Source organism: Akanthomyces muscarius, chromosome 6 (genome assembly GCF_028009165.1).
Source record: "Akanthomyces muscarius strain Ve6 chromosome 6, whole genome shotgun sequence".
Classification (NCBI taxonomy): domain Eukaryota; kingdom Fungi; phylum Ascomycota; class Sordariomycetes; order Hypocreales; family Cordycipitaceae; genus Akanthomyces; species Akanthomyces muscarius.
The window spans coordinates 2867013-2889906 of NC_079246.1; the positions used below are offsets into that span (position 1 = coordinate 2867013).

General features: G+C 53.4%; 9 protein-coding genes across 9 annotated transcripts; 8 read left to right on the forward strand and 1 right to left on the reverse strand.

The window, feature by feature from the left end:
- Nucleotides 1–223: 223 nt before the first annotated feature.
- On the reverse strand, nucleotides 224–1522 carry LMH87_001012 (uncharacterized protein; the record flags this gene model as incomplete). The annotated part of the gene is made up of 2 exons (XM_056199017.1): nucleotides 224–1411; nucleotides 1463–1522. 2 exons carry the CDS (start codon nucleotides 1520–1522, stop codon nucleotides 224–226), a joined length of 1248 nt encoding a protein of 415 aa, XP_056055907.1.
- Nucleotides 1523–2299: 777 nt separating this feature from the next.
- LMH87_001013 (uncharacterized protein) lies at nucleotides 2300–2714 on the forward strand (the record flags this gene model as incomplete). Its single annotated transcript, XM_056199018.1, has 3 exons — nucleotides 2300–2366; nucleotides 2412–2581; nucleotides 2673–2714. 3 exons carry the CDS (start codon nucleotides 2300–2302, stop codon nucleotides 2712–2714), a joined length of 279 nt encoding a protein of 92 aa, XP_056055908.1.
- A 781-nt stretch (nucleotides 2715–3495) lies between these two features.
- On the forward strand, nucleotides 3496–6004 carry LMH87_001014 (uncharacterized protein; the record flags this gene model as incomplete). The annotated part of the gene is made up of 2 exons (XM_056199019.1): nucleotides 3496–5512; nucleotides 5562–6004. The coding sequence occupies 2 exons, from the start codon at nucleotides 3496–3498 to the stop codon at nucleotides 6002–6004; spliced, it is 2460 nt and encodes an 819-aa protein (XP_056055909.1).
- A 1146-nt stretch (nucleotides 6005–7150) lies between these two features.
- On the forward strand, nucleotides 7151–8797 carry LMH87_001015 (uncharacterized protein; the record flags this gene model as incomplete). Its single annotated transcript, XM_056199020.1, has 4 exons — nucleotides 7151–7247; nucleotides 7300–7335; nucleotides 7384–8378; nucleotides 8429–8797. 4 exons carry the CDS (start codon nucleotides 7151–7153, stop codon nucleotides 8795–8797), a joined length of 1497 nt encoding a protein of 498 aa, XP_056055910.1.
- Nucleotides 8798–9250: 453 nt separating this feature from the next.
- LMH87_001016 (uncharacterized protein) lies at nucleotides 9251–9822 on the forward strand (the record flags this gene model as incomplete). The annotated part of the gene is made up of 2 exons (XM_056199021.1): nucleotides 9251–9713; nucleotides 9779–9822. 2 exons carry the CDS (start codon nucleotides 9251–9253, stop codon nucleotides 9820–9822), a joined length of 507 nt encoding a protein of 168 aa, XP_056055911.1.
- A 1260-nt stretch (nucleotides 9823–11082) lies between these two features.
- LMH87_001017 (uncharacterized protein) lies at nucleotides 11083–12483 on the forward strand (the record flags this gene model as incomplete). The annotated part of the gene is made up of 1 exon (XM_056199025.1): nucleotides 11083–12483. One exon carries the CDS (start codon nucleotides 11083–11085, stop codon nucleotides 12481–12483), a length of 1401 nt encoding a protein of 466 aa, XP_056055912.1.
- A 1213-nt stretch (nucleotides 12484–13696) lies between these two features.
- LMH87_001018 (uncharacterized protein) lies at nucleotides 13697–15418 on the forward strand (the record flags this gene model as incomplete). Its single annotated transcript, XM_056199026.1, has 2 exons — nucleotides 13697–13994; nucleotides 14049–15418. 2 exons carry the CDS (start codon nucleotides 13697–13699, stop codon nucleotides 15416–15418), a joined length of 1668 nt encoding a protein of 555 aa, XP_056055913.1.
- Nucleotides 15419–15877: 459 nt separating this feature from the next.
- LMH87_001019 (uncharacterized protein) lies at nucleotides 15878–17430 on the forward strand (the record flags this gene model as incomplete). The annotated part of the gene is made up of 2 exons (XM_056199027.1): nucleotides 15878–16069; nucleotides 16114–17430. The coding sequence occupies 2 exons, from the start codon at nucleotides 15878–15880 to the stop codon at nucleotides 17428–17430; spliced, it is 1509 nt and encodes a 502-aa protein (XP_056055914.1).
- A 534-nt stretch (nucleotides 17431–17964) lies between these two features.
- LMH87_001020 (uncharacterized protein) lies at nucleotides 17965–21833 on the forward strand (the record flags this gene model as incomplete). Its single annotated transcript, XM_056199028.1, has 3 exons — nucleotides 17965–18283; nucleotides 18332–21714; nucleotides 21765–21833. 3 exons carry the CDS (start codon nucleotides 17965–17967, stop codon nucleotides 21831–21833), a joined length of 3771 nt encoding a protein of 1256 aa, XP_056055915.1.
- Nucleotides 21834–22894: the final 1061 nt, after the last annotated feature.

The window sequence follows — 22894 nt, forward strand, 5'->3', positions numbered from 1 at the left end:
AGTTGGGGAGTCTTGGAGATTGCATTTCGGGGTTGACGCCTAGTATCCAATAGTAATAAAAGGAATTACGCCAACAAACGCTGTGCGGGATATCAATGTGAACATCAGACCAGAAAATCACCAGCGTTCAATAACTTATGGATAATAATACAATCTAGCTGGGATCGGACCACCTTGGCACCTATTCATGATTGGTTATTAGGGTCCGCATAATTTAGGCCGGCTATTGGCCCAACACTTCCTTTTCCAGCGTCGCAATCTGCTCTTCAGTCAGCTTTTCGGCATCAGCAGCCTCGGCCTTCTTAACATCAAATCTCCAGAGACCGCCAGTCTTGTCGCGCTCGCCGTCGAGGGCCACGCCTCCAACAGCACCGATCTGTTCCAGAACAGGGTCGGTTGTGCCAACAGGTACAGCGGTGAAGTAGCGGCGCTTCCACGCGGTTTCTTCAGAGATCTCCTTGTGTCGCATAAGACGCTGCGCATTCTCGATCTTGCCCTTTTCGGCCGAAACAGCGTCCATGTCGCCACTCTGGATACCAGCCGCAACCTTGGCCCAGGCGCGGCGCGACTCGAGCGGATGCTGCTTTTCCACAGGCGCCAGCTTGAGCTCCGTCTGCGCAGCCTTGGAAGCGTCATACTGGTCGACAAGAGTAGACTTGGAGTTTTTCTTGGCAGGTCCAGAGTAAAACTCGAGCTTCTCATTCCATTGCCCCGTCGAGTTATACAACACATCCTTTTCCTTGCCGGTTGGGGTGACGGTTCCAATGACGGTATTCTTCTTTCCAGAAAGCCACCCCTTGCCGCTATACTCGATCTTGGTGCTAAAGCCGCTAGAGCTGGTGATGTGGCTGGTACCATCGAGCTCGACAAACGGGGCACCGAAGATAAGGCCCTCGATATGAAGAGAGGGCAGCGTAATCAGGTGGTGCTCAGGCTGCTTCTTGTCACCAACGGGAATAGTCAACACGGCATGGCCAATCTGCTTGACGATGATTGTGCTGTGGAAAGTGGCCTTCTGCGCATTGTAGCCCTCGAGCTGGACGCCAGTTTTATCGTTGCGAATGCAGTAGGCGGTAGCAGGCGGGTGGTGGCTGACTTGTTCGGACACGAGGGTCGTCTTGCCAGCCTCATCATTCCAGGATCCCAGGAAGAGCTCGCCCAAAAACGGGTTCAGCGGCTTTTTTTCGTTGCCGAATTGCTCGCTACGGCTGGCGTACTGGTGCTTGAGCGTGGAAAGGAACCACTTGAGCACCAGCATGGAGCGCTTCGCGGCATCGGTCTCCGAGGCCGCGGCGACGAGGAGATTCGGGTGTGTAGACCAGTACGAGGAGAATTCGGTCAACGATTGCGACGACAGGATAAAGGGCGGGGCAGTTAAGGACGAGAGATCGCCGTTGAAGGAGGCAATAGACTGGTAGGATAAGTCAGTGAGTGCACACGGCGCATATATCTTACACCATACCTTTAGGAAAGCAGACCAGCTGCCGCTGCCGGCCTGGGCCTGAGCTGTGGCGGAGGACATGTTAATGCGGGGTGTTGCGATGGCGGGGTGAAGCTAGAGAGTATGGTAAAGCGACAACGGATATTAGGTATGTAGGAGGTGAGTTTTCCAGAGCGCTGTGATGGGTGGCGAGGCGGAGCTGTATATTCCCTAATGATGCACGGGGCGGTGCAAATAGTTGAAGTTGGACGGTCAAACAGTTTGATGGGCTAGACCGCATGTTGCCCACGCGACTCTCCCCACTTTCATTCTTGCCATGCGCAACGCACCTACGGATGGCGATCATCATCGGTGACGCAAATGAAGATGCGCCACCGGAATTCCTGCATTTTTGCTACCGCAATTCATGATGGGTTACCGGCGACTAACACATAGATAATACTTACACCAGCTCGTTTTTCTCTGTTTTCAGCGGATGAGCTTGTGCGCTGGCGTGTTGTGCTATTAAAGGCAGCTCAAATTCTTTGTCTCAAGTAGTTTCTAACGCTTTGATAACTTTATTAACATTTTTATCGGTGACTGTGTCGTTCTTTTGGTGATATCATAGATGCAGCGGTTCATACCCATGTATGCGCAACCAGACATGATGTCAGTGGGGCCGCCATCTCGCAGCTCATCAGCTAAGTTAGCACTGATCTGCCTCCTCCACATCACATCACTATCAAATTGCCAGGCCTTCCAGCTACTCTCCGCGCCGACAAAAGGACCTCCGCCACAGGCATCACTCTGGCTGGTATTTTCTGGAATCGGGCGGCTTCGGAGCCACCCAGGGTTGCCGCGCAGCGCCAGCCTGTAACCATGGTTCCATCCCCTACGACGCCGCAGCTGTCGCCACAGTTCTGCTTCTCGACAAGTACATTGCGAGGTTTGTCGCGAGCCTACCGTTCCAAGCCCAAACTAACAAGTACAGGATTCTTACGATTCTCGCGCTCAACCGTCGACGACACAATTAGCCAAAATCTGAACGCTCTGGTGACACCCGCTCGCGCCGGCTTTGTTCCTCAATCGACCTGGCAAAGGACATCAAGATCACCGGGGAGAGATGTAAAGACCGAACGATGCACAGAGTTTCTCGACAAGGTTCTGTTTCCCGCATGGAGCTCTCGCACCCAGGTTTTCGAATACTGCGCCGCCGTCGCTTCGAGTCCTGACCCTGACGACCCAGAAGCAGCCTTGCGAGAGCTTCAAAAGGCAAAAGATAGCGAGCGAGTGATAGACGAGCGTCTAGATCCATACTCAGGACGGTTTTATCCTCGAGAGAGCCGAGCAGAGGCTTTGGCGTCGACACTTCGCCAGGAGCGCATCATTGAGGATATAGTTCGCCACCGGACTTGGGAGGTAATTCGAGACCGTTGCGAGGCGCCGCCGAAAGACTGGCAAGCTGCCCTTGAGGCGCGGAAAAAGGAATAGGCCAATTGTTCCTAGCAGCCAAGTGAATCTCAACTAGTATTTATGTACATTATTTATTTGTTTCTACTAGATTAGAATTATAACGCATGACATATCGCGGACCTCACGCTCGCCAGGAAGGCTCACACTAGCCTGCGCGATTTCGAAGGAGCATTGGATCGGTAGGCTTTCAATTTGAAACTCCAATCTAAGATCCCAACTTCTGAAATATTTCAATGTACCAAATCATTGTGCACTTGCACTCAACGCCAGTGAGCCGCCGCCGCCCCACCACGGACCACACACCTTCTCCGAGGATCCTCCGGGCACCAAAGCTATCGCACACCAGTCCACGGTTGCGCTCTACGTCTGTCCCTACCTCGACACTCAATTCTTAACAGTCCGCAATCACCTGGGTGGTGAGATTCTTCTCTGAGCGTTTACACGGGGGTTTTTTTCTCCTCCTTTTCTCTGTGTTGTACGTGCTACAAAATTGATTGTGCACGTCGGCTTTTGCAACTCGATTCACAAACCCCAATCGCCCGCTCCGATAGCCGCGGACACTCGAGCACCGCGTTCCTTCGATTCGCGATACTCCCGACACAATGCCGCAGCAGCTCGCGGCCAAGGAGGCTGCCCAATTTCGGCAAGTCCTCCGCAGCTATGAGGAAAAGCAGTACAAGCGCGGCATCAAAACGGCGGATCTCATCTTGAAAAAAGTGCCCAAGCATGGAGAGACCATGGCCATGAAAGCCCTGATCCTCAATGGCCAAGGGAAGACGGAGGAAGCGTTTGCCCTAGGTAAAGAAGCCCTCCACGCCGACATGAAGTCTCACATTTGCTGGCACGTGTACGGTATCCTCTACCGGGCAAAGAAGAACTTTGAGGAGGCGGCCAAGGCCTACAAGTTTGCGCTCAGGCTGGAACCGACTTCGGCACAAATACAGCGTGATCTAGCTGCCCTCCAGATCCAAATGAGAGACTACCAGGGCTTCGTCCAGACCCGAAATGCCATGCTGCAGGCCCGCCCGCAGATGCGACAGAGCTGGACGGCCCTCGCCCTTGCCCACCACCTGGCCGGCAATCTGACCGAGGCAGAAAATGTCATCACGACCTTCGAGGACACACTCAAGACGAAACCCTCCCGCTACGATATGGAGCACTCCGAGGCCGTCATGTACAAAAACTCCATCATTGCGGAGCAAGGCGACTACAAGCGTGCGCTCGAGCATCTCGAGGCTGATGCCAACCAAAATCTCGACCGACTCGCCTTTCTCGAGAACCGCGCCGAATACCTGCTGAAGCTTGATCGCAAAGAGGAAGCCGTCAAGGCCTACCGAGCTCTTATTGATCGCAACTGCGAGCACGCGACATACTATACGAAGCTCGCCGAAGCGTTGAACATCGCAGAAAATGATTGGAAAGCCAGAAAGGCGGTTTATGACGAATATGCCGCCAAGTATCCGCGCTCTGATGCTGGTCGCCGAATTCCCCTAGACTTTCTCAGCGGTGATGAGTTCCGCCAGGCCGCCAGCGACTATGTTACTCTGATGCTGAACAAGGGTGTGCCCTCGACCTTTGCCAACCTGAAGCACCTCTACTCGGACAAGTCGAAAAAGGATACCCTCTTGAAGCTTGTCGAACAGTACCTTGTCTCCCAGGAATCCGACTCGGCTAGCAAGGACAAGGGCGAGGCTGCCGCTCTATTTTACCTGGCCCAGCACCACAACTATCACATGAGCCGCGATCTGGCCAAGGCCATGGAGTACATTGAAAAGGCCATCGAAAAGGACAGCAAGAGCGTAGACTACCATATGACCAAGGCCAGAATTCTGAAACACAGCGGCAACCTACAGAAGGCCTCGGAGATGATGGACTATGCCAGAAGTCTAGACTTGAAGGATCGCTACATCAACAGCAAAGCCGCCAAGTACCAGCTTCGCAACAATCAGAACGAAAAGGCTCTCAAGACTGTCGGTCTGTTTACGCGCGCTGACACTGTCGGTGGGCCTCTCGCCGACTTGCTAGACATGCAATGCATGTGGTTCCTGACGGAGGACGGCCGCGCCTATGCAAGACAGGGCAACACTGGACTCGCACTCAAGCGTTTCCATCAGATTGCCAACATTTTTGACGTTTGGCAAGAGGACCAGTTTGACTTTCACGGCTTCTCTCTGCGCAAGGGTCTGATTCGTGCGTATATTGACATGGTGCGCTGGGAGGATCATGTCTTTGACCATCCCTTTTACACCCGTGCCGCCCTCGATGCCATTGGCATCTACCTAAACATGGCTGACAGGGCTGCCGCTGTTGCTGCCAATGGGAACGGCGAGGCTGACTCTGAGGAGCTGCTAGCCCAGAAAAAGGCGCTCAAGAAAGCCAAAAAGGAACAGCAGCGCATGGAGCGCGAGGCGGCCGAGAAGCAGGCCAAGCAAGACCCAAACAAGGCTGTTGGCCCCGAAGGTGAAGCTAAGAAGACGGATGAGGACCCTCTGGGCCTGACGCTGGCAGCCACCGCTGACCCTCTTGGTGCGGCCATGAAGCTTCTCTCCCCGATGCTGGAGGCGAGCCCCAAGAGCATCGAAGTGCAGCTGGCTGGTTTTGAAGTGTTTATTCGCAGAGGTATGTTTATTAGGGACATTCACAGAGTGTTGCTTGCTAACAAGTCTAGAAAAATACGCACTGGCCCTTCGCTGCCTGAATGCTGCCATTGCCCTTGACGGTAGTAACCCCAAGCTGCACGCCCAGATTGTCACCTTTGCCAAGACGCTCAAGACGGCTTCGGGTCTGCCACCCAAGGTTGTTGAGGTCCTCAAGGCCGAATTCAAGGCCGTGGATCTCGCCACGGACCTGGCCAAGTACACTGCCGACTATGAGGCGAAGCATAAGGACAGCATCCGCCACATCCTGTCATCCGTGGCCGCGCAACGCGCCTTAGACGGCAACAAGGGCACCAGCGATAAGCAGCTCACGGCTGCCCTGAACCTGCCCAGTACCACCTTCACCGACGCGATCGAGGTGCTGGGCTCTTTGAGGAGCTGGAAGAGTGCCGAGGCGGAGGCCTTTCAGAAGGCGGCCCACGCCAAGTTTCCAGAGGCTACCAGGCTCGCCTGAAGCAAGCTGCGCGCGGCGCACAAGTGTAAGCGCTATCGGTGTCTAATAATGTAGGATGATCGAGGGCGAATGTCTCAAAACGGCGGCTGCTGTGCGCTTGAAGCTCGATGGCGTACGCGCGATCCTGCAGTTTTGGCTATAGCTCGAATAATTGTATACGCGAGACGACTCGAGTTTCGGTTACGATATATGTCGGCGCGATACTTGTCGAAAAAGGTAGTATAGGGGGTTCTGGAGTACATAGCATACTGGGTATTGGAAGAAAAAATAAATCGCGTTTGTTTCATCGAGATTGGTATTTGCGGCGTGGGATGCAAGGATGATGGGTGCAAAGGGCAGTTGAGTTATAGTAGGGCCTTTGAATCCAAGTCCTATCGGGATTGCCTTCTCGAAAGGATTCGTATTCTTGTTGCACAGAATCCGCCGCCACAGTGGACAAGGAAGGACGCCATCCGCACCAGGTGGAAATAACAACCTCGGCTGTGGAGGGTGCAGGCGCTGTGCTGACAGTTGTTTATCACGCCGCACACCTGAGTAAAGATATGACTACCGGAGAAAGCAATGAAATGCCACTGTGGTCGGCCTTGTGTCCGTCGACGGTTGTGGCACGACCATACGAGCATCGCGGACCGCTGGCAGCCTTTTACGTTGCCTACCTACAGCAGTCTGGAGGTTCGTTTGCGCAGCATAGGTAGGTAACTGGCGTGGGCTGTCAGCTCTAGCGCTGCCGGTGTCCCAGCTGCCAGCCCGCCGTCCCACCCGGACCCCGGCAGGCCGAAGGCCCAGAAGCTTGGAAACGGAGCTTTGAACAAGTCCGCCGCTTCTTGATTCTACAATGCGTTATCAACCTCTCCGGCCTTGTCGCCAACCTACACTCGCTATTTCCACAGCTTGTTGCTGCTTTTTGTTCTTTCTGCTTTCTGTATCACTCCAAGCCGCGTTGCTTCCATCCTTTGCGCGCCACGCTAGTTAGCCCATTGCCCGTGTGACCCGATCGCCCAGCTTCAACCTGGAGCTCACCTCGGCCATTGCTTTTGACGCATTCTTTCTTGCGGGCCTGCAGGGACATTTCCCGACTTCTATCACTCAGCGGACACCTCTACACATCTCTGCACCATTCGAATCTCCACCCAGCTTGTCGCCGCCATGAGCACCAACGGCGCTGTCGAAGCTCCTCAGCTAACACTGCAGCTAGCAAGCGGCAGGACGCTGACGGTTGAGGACTCTGACCTCGTACTTCGAGGTAGTGCGCTTTTACCTGCAACTGGATATTTGTGTACTGACAACTTTCTCAGATGCCAATAATATCAACGAGAAAGGCTCGAAAAGGGGTGAGTACAAAACGCAAGCTGGTGGTGTAAAGCTAATGTGCTGTACAGATCGCAACGGACGTCAGACAATACCACTCTACAACGTCTTGTGGGCCGAAGTCGTCGAAGCCAACTTAACGATAGAATATGCCCTGCTATCCGACAAGTCCAAGTTCCAGGTTGAAAAATGGACGCTGCCGATCAACTCGGCCGACGAGCAGGCCCAAACCTCGTCCGAAACATTTGCAACCGCGCTACGATCTCGTGCCTATGGCAAGGCACAACAAAAGAGGCGCGCCTACGTTCTTGTTAATCCCAACGCCGGCCCAGGCAACGGCGTCAAGAGGTGGGAAAACGAAGTTAAGCCCCTGTTTGACGCAGCCAGGATGGAAATGGACGTTGTCTTTCTAAAAAGAGGCGGCGAGGCGCTGGAGTTGGTGGAGAAAATGGCCATTGACAAGTACGACACCGTCATTCCGTGCTCGGGAGACGGCACGCCGCACGAGGTCTTCAACGGACTGGCCAAGCGACCCGACGCCAAGCTAGCCCTGTCCAAAATTGCTGTCGGACACATTCCCTGCGGCTCGGGCAACGCCATGTCCTGCAACTTGTACGGCTCCCACAAGCCAAGCTATGCAGCTCTTGCTATCGTCAAAGGCGTCGTGACACCACTCGATCTGGTGTCTATTACGCAGGGCGACACGCGTATCATCTCATTCCTCTCACAGTCGCTTGGCATCGTTGCGGAGGGCGATCTCGGCACTGAGCACCTGAGGTGGATGGGCAGCGCACGCTTCGACTATGGTGTCATTTCGCGCGTGTTTCGCAAAAAGGTCTACCCATGCGACATTGCCGTGCAGCTCGAGGTGGAGAAGCCCAATGTCAAGGAGCATTACAAGCAACATGCGAGTATACCGAGCCTCAGGCAGGCAGCCACCGAGCAATCAGATGCAGACGAGGCCAGCGGCTTGCCGAAACTCAAGTACGGAACGGTAAAGGACGACCTGCCCGCGGGGTGGAAACTAGTGCCATACGACAAGGTCGGCACTGTGTATTGTGGAAATGTAAGTCACCCTGGGTACTACCTGCAGTAATTCACAGCTTACAATCGTAGATGGCTTACATGGCGCCGGACGTGCACTTTTTCCCCGCCGCCGTGGCTGCAGATGGGTGCATGGACCTGATTACCATGAATGGCGACATTCCCGCGCTCAAAGCCCTCCAGGCATTCCTTTCCGTCGGCTCGAACAAGTTTTTCGACAGCCCATACGTTCACTACCAAAAGATCTCGGCGTATCGCATCATCCCACGAAACCAAAAGGACGGCTACATTAGCATCGATGGCGAGAAGGTGCCATTCGAGCCATTCCAGGCGGAGGTGCACCAGGGCCTCGGAAGGGTCATTTCCAAGAGGGGCATGTTTGAGGCCGAAGGCCCCGCCAACTGGGACAAGGTTACGCTTTCGGAGAGGCTACACGCGTGAGTGGCGTCGGCCTGATTTTCTTTGGGGTACAGCATTGGATAGCCGGTAGCATGTGAGTACAGGTGGATAGATACCCAGGTTTGTAAATACAGGCGATGATGATGTCACCGTGTTCATGTCTATTCGATACTACATTTGAGGAGTGTTGTGATGTGGACGCGCAGGTGACGGACCAACTACAGAGTAGTGGCCGCGGATTGGGTCGCGATATGTTGTCCAGCGAATCTCGTCTGTTATCTTGGCCAACGGCTGTGTGCAGCGAAAGTATGCTTCGCCTTTATGTACGCATGACTCCCTTTGTTAGGTTCATTCAGACATGAAAAAAGTGTCGACACTAGACTGAGTGGCTAGATTGCGCCGGCGCTACGCGGCGCAAGCCTCCCAACAAGCTTTATTCATGGCGTTTAGGCCCGTAGAATATCCTGCTTAGTTCCAGCCAGCCTATTCCCATGAATGGTTTCCTTATATAATCGTATGCTGCTCTCTTTTGTGCGCTGCTTCTGGTTTAACCCCCGCTCATTCATGCTCTACTCGTTTTGCACCACAGACCACTCATCCGTCAACATGAAGGTCCTCACTCTCACCATTATGGCCATCGCTGCCACTGCCCAAGCCAGCGCAGTCTTTGATGATTCCGCTCGTGGTTCCGACTCTGAATTATCTCTTCGTCGTCTGCCTGCCCTTGTCCGCCTCCCTCCCCGCCGTGTCGATCTTGTCCAGAGGAAGAAGAAGAAGGAGCACAAGAAGCCCGAGGAGGTTATCCCAAAATGCGCTCTTCCCTGCATCGAAGCCTATATTCTGAAGCACACCATGTGTGAGTTGGACAACTGGAAGTGCATCTGCAAACACCATGAGGTCAAGGACGCCGATGCCAGCGCCTGCTTGGTCAACAATTGCGGCATGACCAACACCAAGAGTATGTTTCCGCCACGCATTCATGATCTCGAATCTCAGATTCGCTAACTTGGCAACGCCATGCAGACAAGATCAAACCTACCATAAAGGAGTATTGCAAAGAGTGGTAGTATCATTGAGACAGATGAAAGCTGCTGCCCTTGGCACGGCGTGAATTGTTGCATGGCACAGGAATAATTGGTCTGGCTGGTGAACAATTATCGACTCTGGGATCAACATTCACTATATTTCGTTGCTTGATTTGGTGACTCGTTCGTGGAATTTTGCAAGCTGGTGCATTTTCGCTTGCGTAGAAAACAAAGTTTGCACCGCGCCGCCACAGCCGTGGGCTATGTATACCTGTTTTATTAGCAGGACCTCCTGGATAAGCCAGAACTGGTGGGCGTTCTTACTTGCGAATTCGCTCTCGACTACTCCGTATAACCAATTTGAACAAGTAATAAATAGTTAAAAATTAAAAATAAAAATAGAGACTGACCAAGCTTGATAGGTAGGTAAAACGGACAAATTCAAACAAAAAAAACCCCCAAAAAAAAACAACGCGCTCGGGCAGTGGAGTCAGATGCTCCCAGCAGGGATTGAACCTGCGACCTTCGCATCACCAAAGACGGAATGTTGTCCATATTAGTACGACGCTCTAACCAACTGAGCTATGGAAGCCGCGGCGTATTGCTTGTTGAGGAGGATTGAGTTGTTTTGGGATATATTGGCTTTGAAATGTCGGTGACAGTGATGATGGCTGAGAACCGATTGAGTTACTCCATGGGGGTAGTGCGGGGAAGCGTGGTGAGTACCATGTGGAAGGTACGTAGACCCATGATTTGGGGAAGGAGCATCGTTCTTGCCTTGCCTTGCGGATGAAGTTATGTTAGTGTGTGTGTCGTGAATGGGTGTCTAGGCTCAGGTGCGTGACGTGGAGAGGCAGCCAGATAGGCACACAAGGAAGGTGACGGGCTCGCGGATGCGAATCAGCGCAGGGTATGGCCGTGGCAGCCAACCTAAAGGGTTAATCGTACAACAACTAAAACGACTAAACGAGATAAAAAAACCAACACACGCTATACTGGGATCGTGAGAGCGGGTTAAAGATTCATGTATCGGTACCGGGTAGCGACTAGCAACGGCGGGTTACTGAGCTTCTCCCGCCGTTGCCCGCAGCATGCTCTTTTGCGCCTTTGCCATGTGAGATTATACAACTAGACGAGATATCATAAACAAATCGCCCAACAGAAAAAGTATGAACCACATTGTGTATTGTAGATACTGTAGCGCTGTTCATTCATCGGTTGCAGAGCAGTATTATGTCAGCATCCTCATATCCACCGACAGCAGACTTCTCGCAAGCATCAAACAGTGGCATAGTAGTCGACATGTCTGGTGACGTATCACCAGTGTCGATATTCAGCCTGAATGCGCTGTTCGACAATCCGCTCTTTGCGGGTGGCATCGGCCTGGCGTCGCTCGGCGCCGCGGCTGCGTTTGCCAGAAAAGGCGTCCTAGTCGCGGGCGGAGCGGCACGTCGACGGCTGCTCGTCAATGTCGAAATCAGCAAGCAGGATCCCGCCTATCCCTGGATCCTCGCATGGCTCTCCACGCCTCGCCCGACCCCAGGCTTCATCGCGTCCCGCCTGACGCGAATCCACAACCTCTCCGTCACGACGGCGACGGCGTCCAAGGGGTCGGCCATCGGCGGGCCGCCCAGCGCGCACTTTTTTCTGCAACCGGGCTACGGCAGGCACATTGTCAAGTTTCGCAATGCGTTCATTGCGGTCAACCGAGAAAAGCACAACACGGCCAACATGAACACGGGCGAACCACACGAGATTGTGCAGCTGACGACGCTGTGGGCGCATCGACACATATTCGAACAAGTGTTTAGCGAGGCGCATGCGCTTGCGGCAAAGGCCAACGAGGGAAAGACTGTCGTCTACTCGGCACGAGGTATGGAATGGGCGCCTCTCGGAGAACCGCGAAAGAAGCGGCCGCTCGAATCGGTGATACTAGACAAGGGCGTCAAGGACAACATCGTCAGCGATGTAAAGGACTTTTTGTCGCGGCAGCAGTGGTATGTTGACCGAGGCATCCCATACAGACGAGGGTACCTGTTGTTTGGACCGCCGGGCAGTGGCAAGAGTTCATTCATCCAGTCGCTCGCTGGCGAGCTGGACTTTGGCGTGGCCATGATTAACCTGAGCGAAATGGGCATGACGGACGACAAGCTGGCGTACCTGTTGACCAAGCTGCCCAAGCGCACCCTACTCCTACTAGAAGATGCCGATGCTGCATTTACCAACCGACGCCAACGCGATGCCGATGGCTACAGCGGGGCCAGCGTGACGTTTTCCGGCCTGCTGAATGCGCTGGACGGCATCGCTGCTGGTGAAGAGCGGCTTGCATTCCTGACGACCAACCACATTGACAGGCTTGATCCCGCCCTGATCCGCCCCGGCCGCGTCGATATGATGACCAGGATCGGCGAGGCGACTCGATACCAGGCAAGCCAGATGTGGGACCGATTCTACGGCGATGTGGACAAGGACCATGCGAGCAGGGAACGTTTCTTGGAGCGGCTGGACGAGCTGGGGCTATTTGGAAAGAACGCAAATGGCGAGCCGTCACACAGACATACGAGCACGGCTGCGATCCAGGGTCTTTTCCTTTTCAACAAGAACGACATGCACGGAGCGATCAACATGGCCGAGGGTCTCGTGCCGCGCAAGTTTGAGGCGTCGGACGATGTGCCAGAGGGGGCCATCAAGACGTCTGCATGAGCAGACATGTATTATATGTATATTACCTTGCGAGGATACCCACTGTATATCATGACATGTGCATTGTTCAACTATGTGCCAGCAGCGGTGTGTCCGTGTCTCCCGTGTCTAGCGCGTCTATTTTACATGTGGCGCGTGTGTACTGCCGTATGCACCGCTCGAACCCATTCACCGCGACTATCAATAGGGCTCAGCACATGGCAGGATTGGCATCCGGCCTGCCGTCTGAAGGGTTACAGTGACTGAATCATGCACCTCGGCAGGCCGCGAGGCGCTAGGCAGTGGGCCGATGGCACCATAATGAGGCTTGCGTGAGAATGCGGCTGAAGAGATGCGATTGAAACTGTTTTGGACAGGGCCATAAATCGGGGCTCTAACGTTACTGGTAGAGTCACATTGATCTTGGATCAAAGCCATGACCTGCAGCCTGCGTTGAAGTGGCAGGTACCGCTAAATGCAGGGCTTGCATCCGTTGGCGTCCTGACAACTGGATTGGTATGTAGAGTGCTAGGCTAGTTGGTTGGTTAGATAGCCACTTTTAGCGTGGCGGTATCGTCCCACACGGCTGTCTGCAACCAGCCCCAAATCTGGAAAAGTTCTGTTCTGGGTTGCGACTGAACACATGCCAGCCAGCGCAGCCAGGCCAGCAGACGAGCCGTTTTCGATACTCCTTCTACCGCGCATTGTGGCAACTTTTTTCGTCGTGTCTCTCACCGTAAGTCCCATTGTTTTGGGGTCCTCGAGTAAGGGACCTCTGCAGAAATGGAGCATCATCTCCTACCAACTGGGTTTTCTCGATACATGGCCAAATAGCCTGCAGTCTCTATGTGGATCTCATCCGTGACGTGATTGAAGACGGTTCCTTTTGCTCGTCTCCGCCAATCCGCCAAGCCTAAACTCCTAAATCCAGACTGCCAGATCCACGCCGAATTGCCATCCGCAGTTTAGCGTCTTGCCTCTCAAGTGCCATGATAACTGGCGTGCTGCGACCGTGTGCGCTGCATTTTGCGCAGCCGCAGTCGCTGGAGTGTCGCTCGCGCAAACCCTGTGTCCTGGTCCCTGCATCCTCTTATTCTTCCCCTCCCCTCCCCTCTCCTGCCTCTTCTCTTTTCCTTCCCCTCACGCGGTAGTTCACCTTCGTCTTAGCCCGTACTACATCTCTGCCTACGCTGTCGCATACCCGTCGCGGCACTAGGCCACGGAGTCGCACACCATGCACAACCAACCGTCGTCCTCGCCCGAGGGTGTGAAAAATGACGACCCCGTAGCCCGTCAAGGCTACAGCTCCAACGAGATCGATTACGAGTCTGTTCCCGCATGGAATGGCACCGACGCCAGCAGCACCGAGGGCGCAATCGACCCCGACTCGGGCGTAAAGCGCGGACTCAAGAATCGCCATCTCTCCATGATGGCCCTCGCCGGTATCATCGGCCCTGGTCTCCTGGTCGGCGCTGGTGGAGCGCTCAATAGTGGTGGTCCTGCATCGCTCATTATTGGATTTGGCGTAATCGGTGAGTCCTGTTTGGCTGGCCAAGACGATTCATGAGCTAACAGCTGCACCCCAGGTTTCATTGCATTCGCCATTATGCAGTCCCTCGGCGAGCTTACTACCCTCTACCCTGGCGGTGGCTCCTTTGTCTCGCTCGCCGAGCGCCTTGTTGACAAGTCATTTTCCACTGCCGTGGGCTGGAACTACTTCATCATCTGGGCCGCGGTCCTCGCAAACGAATACAACGTCATCTGCAGCATCCTGGTGTACTGGGCGCCCAAGGTCCCGCTCTGGGGCTTTTTCCTGATTTTCTGGACTGTTTTCCTCGGTTTCCAGCTCTTGGGCATTGAAGCTTTTGGTGAGGCTGAGTTTTGGCTGGCGCTCTTCAAGCTACTTGGCCTAACTGCCTACTTCATCTTTTCCATCGTCTATGCTTCTGGCGGGCTCATCGGCCAAGATTCCGCATTGGGGTTCCACTACTGGCACGATCCAGGCGCATTCAATGGTAATGGCTTCCGCGGTGTCGCCAAGGTCTTCATCTTTTGCTCTACCTTTTACGCGGGTGTGGAGTCTGTGGCTGTCGCTGCTACCGAAACGAGAAACCCTGGCACTGCGGTGCCCCAGGCCATCAGACAGGTATTTTGGCGCATCATTTTCGTATACATGGGATCTGCCTTCTTCTTTGGCATTACCTGCCCTGCCAATGCACCTGGACTGGTTGGTGGTGGCGCCAAGGCGCTGCAAAGTCCGATGACCATTGCCATTCAAACCGCTGGATGGCAAGGCGGCGTGCATCTAATCAATGCCTTCATCCTTATCACCTGCATCTCTGCAATCAACTCGTCCATCTACATCGGCTCCCGAACCATTCTCTACATGGCACAGTCCGGCAAGGCCCCGCGATTCCTCGGCAAAGTCAACAAGATGGGCGTTCCCGTTTACGCAATTGTTCTCACAAACGCAGTCGGCGCCATTTCCATGATGAATGTATCCACTGGCGCCGCCAAGGCCTATTCTTATATTGTCAATCTCTCCGGCGTCAGCACATTTCTGGTGTGGGGCAGCATAAGTTTTATGCACATTCGTTTCCGCCGTGCCTGGACCGCGCAAAACAGAGACTTGGGGGAGCTTACATTTAAGAGCATGGGCTACCCATTTGTCGCCTACTTTGGTCTTGCGGCCAACATCTTCCTCGCCCTAGTCCAGGGCTGGACGACATTTTCGCCATTCTCCGCCGGCGACTTTGTCGATGCATACATTCTTCTGCCGTTATTTGGCGTCATTTACGTTGTAGGCAGGCTTGTCTGGAGAGACGACAAGTTTAAGAGAAGCTGGGAAATTGACCTCGACAGCGGCCGCAGAGTCGACATGGACACGAAGGATGCGACCAAGCACCACGAGGGCCCGAAGCCGTCTTTTTGGCGGAGAGTCTGGAATTGGTTCTAGCCCTATTTCCGACGAGTCTTTGGTTATCAAGGTATTGAATTTGGGAACGACTTGTTTAAACCGTTAAGTTTTTTTTGTATGGAAATCGTGCGTGGACATATCACGGGGATGCTGTAAAGTGGTGCATAGAAAGCCTTGCGAAGTGGTCGGAGGTTATGATATTTTACATAGCATTTATCATTGACACGGGCACGTCCCAACTGCTCAAATTAGATTGTTCCGCATATCTAATTCAGTCTGTATCATCGTGATTCAACTGCGCGACAGTGATCCACGTGTGCGAATACGAATACGCACACACACAGATTTCCAAGACAGGCTTCATAAACACTCAGGCATTATAAATAGGATATCCGAATACGTACTTGACAATCTTTATATAAAGGGAGAGATTCAGTATGGAGACCGCTCTTTGATCTATCTAATGACAAGTGTTCCAATAGCACACTCAAAGACGCAATGGAGATAATGCATAGCCTGGGCTGGCTACTCGCCATCTCTACTTTGGCTGTGCTGGGAAATATTATTCTTCAGTTGCTTCCCCGAAGAAAGTCTGAACCACCTCGCGTCATTCATTGGATCCCATTAGTCGGAAATGCAATCCAGTACGGCACCAATCCAATCAAGTTCTTCGCAGAGTGTCGAGCCAAGGTTTGTTCTTTTTGCTAGTACGTCTTCTTGGCTAACCTGACTAGTATGGCGACATATTTACTTTTACCCTGTTTGGAAAGAAAATCACCTGCTTCCTCTCCGTCGACGGCAACGACTTTGTCCTCAATGGCAAACACGCCGACCTCAACGCCGAAGACATTTACAAACCCCTAACGAAGCCAGTTTTTGGCTCCGATGTTGTATACGATTGCTCCAATGCCAAGTTTATGCAGCAGAAAAAGTTTATCAAGTTCGGCTTGACTCGCCAGGCTTTTGAGTCCTACGTGCCCATGATTGAGGAAGAAGTCTTGGGCTACCTTGAGACGGAGCCCAGCTTGCAGGGTGTCGCCGGAACCATGGACGTCCCAAAATCCATGGGTGGTATCACTATCCTTACAGCGGCGCGAACTCTCCAAGGCGAGGAAGTGCGCAGCAAGCTCTCTGCTGGATTCGCTGAGCTGTACCACGACTTGGATCTTGGTTTTCGGCCCGTCAACCTTCTGATGCCCTGGGCACCTCTCCCAGAGAACCGCAAGCGCGACGCCGCCCATGCCAAGATGAGGGAAGTGTACAGCACCATTGTTGATGAGCGGCGTCACTCAGAGAAGGAGTGTGATTCCGACATGATATGGAACCTCATGAACTGCGTATACAAGGACGGCTCCACCATCCCAAACCACGAAATCGCACACTTGATGATTACCTTGCTCATGGCAGGGCAGCACACTTCCTCGTCTGCAAGCTCATGGGTTATTTTACACCTTGCATCCCGTCCCGAAGTCACAGAGGAGCTGTTCCAAGAACAGGTCCAAATGCTCGGCCATGGGAAACCCAACCTCCCTCCCCTGCAGTATACCGACCTTGAGAAGCTTCCGTTGCTTCAGCAGGTCATCAAGGAGACCCTGCGTGTGCATTCGTCTATCCACTCCGTCATGCGTAAAGCCACGCGACCTATCCAAGTGCCTGGCACCGACTACGTTGTGCCGCCCGGCAGGATTCTCCTTGCATCGCCCCAGGCAACGGCTCGCGACGAGCAATACTTTACCAACGCGGACGAGTGGCAGCCTTCTCGCTGGTCTAGCGACCTCGCAGGTAGCATCTTCGATGCTGAAGAAACGTCTAGCATTTCCCGCGGGGCCAAAAGCGCCTATCTGCCGTTTGGGGCGGGCAGACATCGGTGTATCGGAGAACAGTTTGCCTATCTCAATCTTGGCGCCATCATTGCCACGCTTGTCCGAGAATTTCGGTTCTACAGTCTGAAGGAGAGCGGCGATGTGCCAAAGACAGACTATGCATCCATGTTTTCGCGACCCGTGCAGCCTGCCTTGATCCGGTGGCAGCGTAGGACCAAACGCAGCTAGGCAGGTGTGGACTCTGACACTGTAGCAGTTTAGTATAGATTAGATGGAAAAAGTAAATATAATATACAGCGGTTAGCGGATTGTATTTTTGACGGCCTTTAGGATGCAGTAAGAAGCCGTCAATGGTAAATAAAATCCAGGTAATCCAGGCTCTAGGACCCCATGTCGTAAGGTAGGCACCATTCCTAGATACCTACCTAGGTACCTGGCTACCTACCTAGATAATCTGGGCCCCTGCGCCGCCCAAGTTCCCGCAACGCTAAACTGGTGGCTGCATCGTTGCTGCCAGCGGCCCATAAGTCAGATCCCCAGCTTCGTCACCCTCAAACATAGCTCCATCTTTCACAAGCCTGCGACCAAAACGACACAGCCATCGAGATACACACAATCGAGCACCGAAAAATACCTCGAATCGCTCGCATCAAACGAATGCCGCTAGAACAGCCACCGAATGCACCGAGACATATAACCGCCGTCCTCATCCAACGGACTGCGCCCCCTGCGCAACGCAGCGAGCTAGGCAGCGTCGAATGAATGCAACCTCTAAACCCCTTTCTTGCCGCCTTCTTCAAGAGCTCCGTCGCCTCGCAGTGCACCCCAGTTCATCACTACATACTCCTGGTCCCGCAGACGGATGTGCTACTCACCCATCGCGAGACGGAGAGTGGCGCCTCCACGAGCGACATCGTAGCCTCGGAGGAGTTTTTAGCTAGCCATGTCCTGCGCATACCTCCGCCTGGCGGTAAGGAGACCAGCCCGAATTTGCGAGAGGTCCGAGGCAAGGCAAAACAGTTTTCAACGTTAAACGGGAGGAGCGTCATTGTCAAGGATGCATCTATTTACAGTAACAAAGGTAGGCTAGAAGCCGGAACTATCATTCATTTCCGCTAACAGCGCATAGGATTTAAGACGGTCACACAAGCGCAAACGCAGAGCGACGCAGCCTGGTACCCCGACGTGTTCGAAGCCAGACAATGGCTACTATACTACATATCGAAACCCTTGGTTGGGAACTGGCGAGAGATCAACATTCCTCCTGCAATATTGCCCACTCCAAGCCGGACCATGGAGACGAAGCAGCCCTCGAATAGTGATTCTGCGGAATACTCTACACCTAAGAAGAAGGACATCAAAACATTCCACGAGCTGCTCAACAATTTCCCTATGATTGCTCGACAAATGCAGTCGGGACTGGAAGAGATATTTACAGAGTTTACAATAGTGTTTCAAAAACCACTGCCGGCGCCCCCATCAGCAAACGAGATTCCAGACCCTGCACCCGACGGCCCGATTGCCACGGCCATGAGACGAGCAAGATCAAGTAGCTTCAATGTCCGCTCGCAGCCTGCGTCTAGCGCAAGCAGCTTACCCGTCACCGAGGACTTTTACGCCGAAGACGAGGAGGATGTTATGCGTGCTTCACTAGAGACTGCAGTCACCACGGCAATTGATTTGTTCCAAGGCGTGGATAAGCAGCAGTTGTCTCTGCTCGGCGCAACCACAGACCTTACTGGGCCGCTTGTAGAGAAGCTCATCGAGCGATACATTACCGAAAATGTGCATCACCTTCTCTTCTCTAGACTGACTTCCCTCAAGAGGCCGGAAGATCTGGAGCTGGAAGCAAAGATACGGCAGATGGAGTACATTGACATTTCGCAACTGGGAATCGCCATTGACGGCGGGCCTAAAGCAAAGCACGACTTGATTATCCACCTCGGGCCGGCAATTGAAGAGTTTCGCAAAATATCTAACGCTATGAGCCCACAAGAAATGCTGGAACTCTTGCTGTCTACCATGAAGACCGTGTCTCAACTCACAGGCGAGGCGCACGAGGAGGGGGAAAATTCATCGGCAGAAAAAGCAATCATGACGGTAAATGCCGACACGTTGGTTTCCCTGCTGCTTTACGTCGTGATACGGGCGAGCGTGCGCAACTTGCAAGCTCGTCTTGGCTATATCCGGAACTTCATCTTTGTTGACGACGTGGATAGCGGCGAGCTGGGGTACGCGCTCAGCACATTCGAAGCCGTTTTGGCCTATCTTTCCACGGACTCAGCTGGATTGCGCCGTGCAAGTAGGAAGAACAAGGCGCTGTGGGAAGCTACTAAAAAGGGATCAATGCCAGAGCTGAAAAAAATCATGGAGCCTAACACGTCTGCTATTGAAGACGACGACGAAGATGAGTCACCGTCGCAAAAGCCCAGCCGGCGACAGTCGCTTAGTTGGAGCTTGACGAATGGCTCTTCGCGACGCTCATCAGACCTCGCCACACCAGAGCGATTGTCTAAAGGCTCTGGCTTAAGTCACGTCTTTCCCTTCCAAACTGACGGCGAATGCGACGACGATGATGATCGCCACTCCGGCACTTTTAGAGTCGCCAGAGTAAAGAAGGTATCAATGGATACGCGAAGCTTCTCCAGCGATTCCGAATTTTCGTTTCACTCGCGGTCCACGGGCGCTGGCACCATTGGCAGCGCTTTGGAAGGTGATATTTCTGTTGAACGACTGGCGCAAACAAGCGATTCGTTTGGCGAGTCTGTCTTGATGATGGCTGTTCAAAATGGCCAGCTCAACATTCTCAAATACCTCCTGTCACTGCGCGGCTACTATCCCTTGGAATCTGTCTTGGAGGACATGAACAACGAAGACACGTCGCTTTTGAGCGCCGCGGTGCAGCACGGCAACGCAGAAATCATTGATACTCTTTTGGACTGCATCAGCTCTGGTGTCTCGCACGAGCAGCTTGTTCAATATGTTCAAGAGCAGGACATCTGGGGACGAAGCCTAGGTCATTATCTGTTCAACTCGCCAGCCCTCATCACAAGAATCGGCTATCTCATTCCCTGGAAGCAGCGCGACAAGAATGGACAGACGCCCTTGTTTGCCCTTTGCCGATCATATGACCATGCTGACTACTGCAACATGGTGGAGGCTGGTCTCAAAGCCGCCAAGGTGGCTCAAGGAGATGGACAACCCCTGCATGTCGACGAACACGTCGACGGAAAAGGAAACACGCTGCTACATATCATCAATAACCCTAGACTGGCCTTGAGAATTTTGCATTACTGTGACGTCGATGTAAATGCAATCAACGAGAAGCGTTTTACACCGCTTATGGTTGCTAGCAAGTACGGACGTTATGACATGGTCAGGTCGCTGTTTGCCGATCCCCGGGTAGACCTAGGGGCCAGGGAAGCCAGAGGTCTGACAGCCGTGGAGCTGGCCAAGGACGAAGACGTCAGAAACAAGATTGATGATTTGGGGCTTTTCAGCATGCCGCCTGGCCAGGATGGGCGCATTACTGGTGTGGTGCGGGCCTTTTTCGTTGAGGACGGAACAGTTCGGCTGGTGCTCAAGTCAGCAGCGCCGACAGATCACGACAGTTATACCGTAACGACGAGCCGGCGTTCGCTGTCCGATTTTGAGCAGCTGGGCCGCCTCTTGGCAGAGGAGAACCCGGCGTCCTGGGTTCCGACAGTCACCGACACCCGGTCGCCGTTCCAACTACCCTCGAAACCGTCTCGCGCATTGCTGCGCGACATTCAGGCAAAAATGGACTGGTTTCTGAGAACCATGCTGAATCACCCTACTCTCTCAAAACACGAGATGCTTTGGGAGTTCTTCTTGGTACCTGAGCTGCAGCTGGGCACAATGGAAGACAGGACCAGACTCAAAATCGAAGCCCGAATTGAACGAATCAGAGAGGAATACGAACCGGTGCAAGATCTTAGAGAAGTCGAGCAGTTTGTCAACCATGCACGCGAAATCGTACGCAGCGTCAACTATGCGACAAAGAGTGCTACGAGGCGTGTCAACAGCGTTGGTGTAGTTGGCGCCGATATGTACGATTCGCTGGTACTGCTGCACCGCAGTGCGTCCGGGCTGGTCTTTTTACCACAAGGCCACCACATTGTTGCGCTGGAAATGTATGCCAGGGCGATGCAGCCCACACAGTCAAGTCCACACATGACGCTGCACACGACTTTGATTGCTGTTCAGTCTACGGTCCAAGCCTTGCTCTCTGCGCTTGGACGACCGACGACCATCGTTGCGCAGATCACCAATGCCAAAAGAGAAGCAGACCGAAGCCAAGGCTCCATAGGTAGATCCTCGCGATGGCCTCTGGGCTTGCTGGATGACACTCGCCAGCGTCTGCAGGAGGAAAAGGAGAAAAAGGCCCAGAAATGGCGCGAGGAAGCTTCGTACATGGCGCGCGAACTGCGCTACACCCAGCAGACGGTGGCAGCAGAGATGGCCGGCTGGCAGAACATGCACGACACAATGGTGAGACGGGCGCTGCGAGAATATGGACGCGGCATGGTGCTACAGGAAAGGATGAGATTGGAGGGGATGAAGAGAGCACTCAGAGCGATACGAGCAAACGCACCGGCCCCAGCTTCTAATGGAACATGGGGGACAGATACAGGATAAATGGTGCATGTCCGGTGTATCAACTTTGTGTAGAACACAGTGAGCGACATCACAACGCAATATCGGAGCAAAGGTATTGTATAGCGAGTCATAGCGATACCATTTCAGAGCATTTCATCTGGCGCACGGATCAAGAGCAGGCGCTTTGATTGGATTACTTTTTATAGATACAATACTCGTCTGCTGAGCAGTGGGATTATTTGACAAATGCGTGCAAATGAAGCAATGGTGACTCGACCTTTTGTATCTTGCTGGCCTTTTTGCAACGGAGCTAGTGCCTGCCTACTGGAATACCGGCGATATAGGCACAGACACAATATTTTGTCTACTGCAGGTATTGGTATTGCTGCTTTGGTGATTGTATTTGCTGTTGCTCTCCGAGAAGCGCGTTTAAACGACGAGCAGTTTCGTGCCGAAAGCAGTGGTCCATAATCCGAGCTATGAGGATGGATTCAAGCTGGTAATGGAGATGTATGATGGAGGGAAATATTCTGGGAGTTTTTGGGTGACGTCCAATTTGTTGCAAAGCCGGCGATATTTGGTGCTGCGGTGTTGTCCACAACATCAGAGGGAACTCTCTTTCTGTATGCAAACGGTTAGTGCTCATGCGAATTCTGAAATCATCCCTACCATCGGGTGCTCGTCTCGGTGATGTTTCGAAACAAAGACGCCATCGGCTTTCAACGGTCACGGCTGACTGGTGTGGAGGAGTAGAAACAACTGGGCACTGTGGGCCAATAGCTTTTGGAAACGGCAGCTGGACGAAACATTCGGCAGGCCAAGGCCAGTCCAATCCGACGCAGGCATCCGGGCGAGCACCCGAACAAAGCAGACCGACTAAGAGTCATCCAAATCATCGTCAACGTTGCACTCATGATGCGATGCAGACTCTCCATGTGGCGCGGCGCGTGGCGAGTGCACGTCGCGCTGCGCCGCGGTGGCAGTGGCTGTCTGTAGCAACGCGACGGCGTGGCTGGAGACGTGGGCGCGTGGTGACGAGCGAATCAGCGTGCAGAGAAGCTACGCGCCCGCG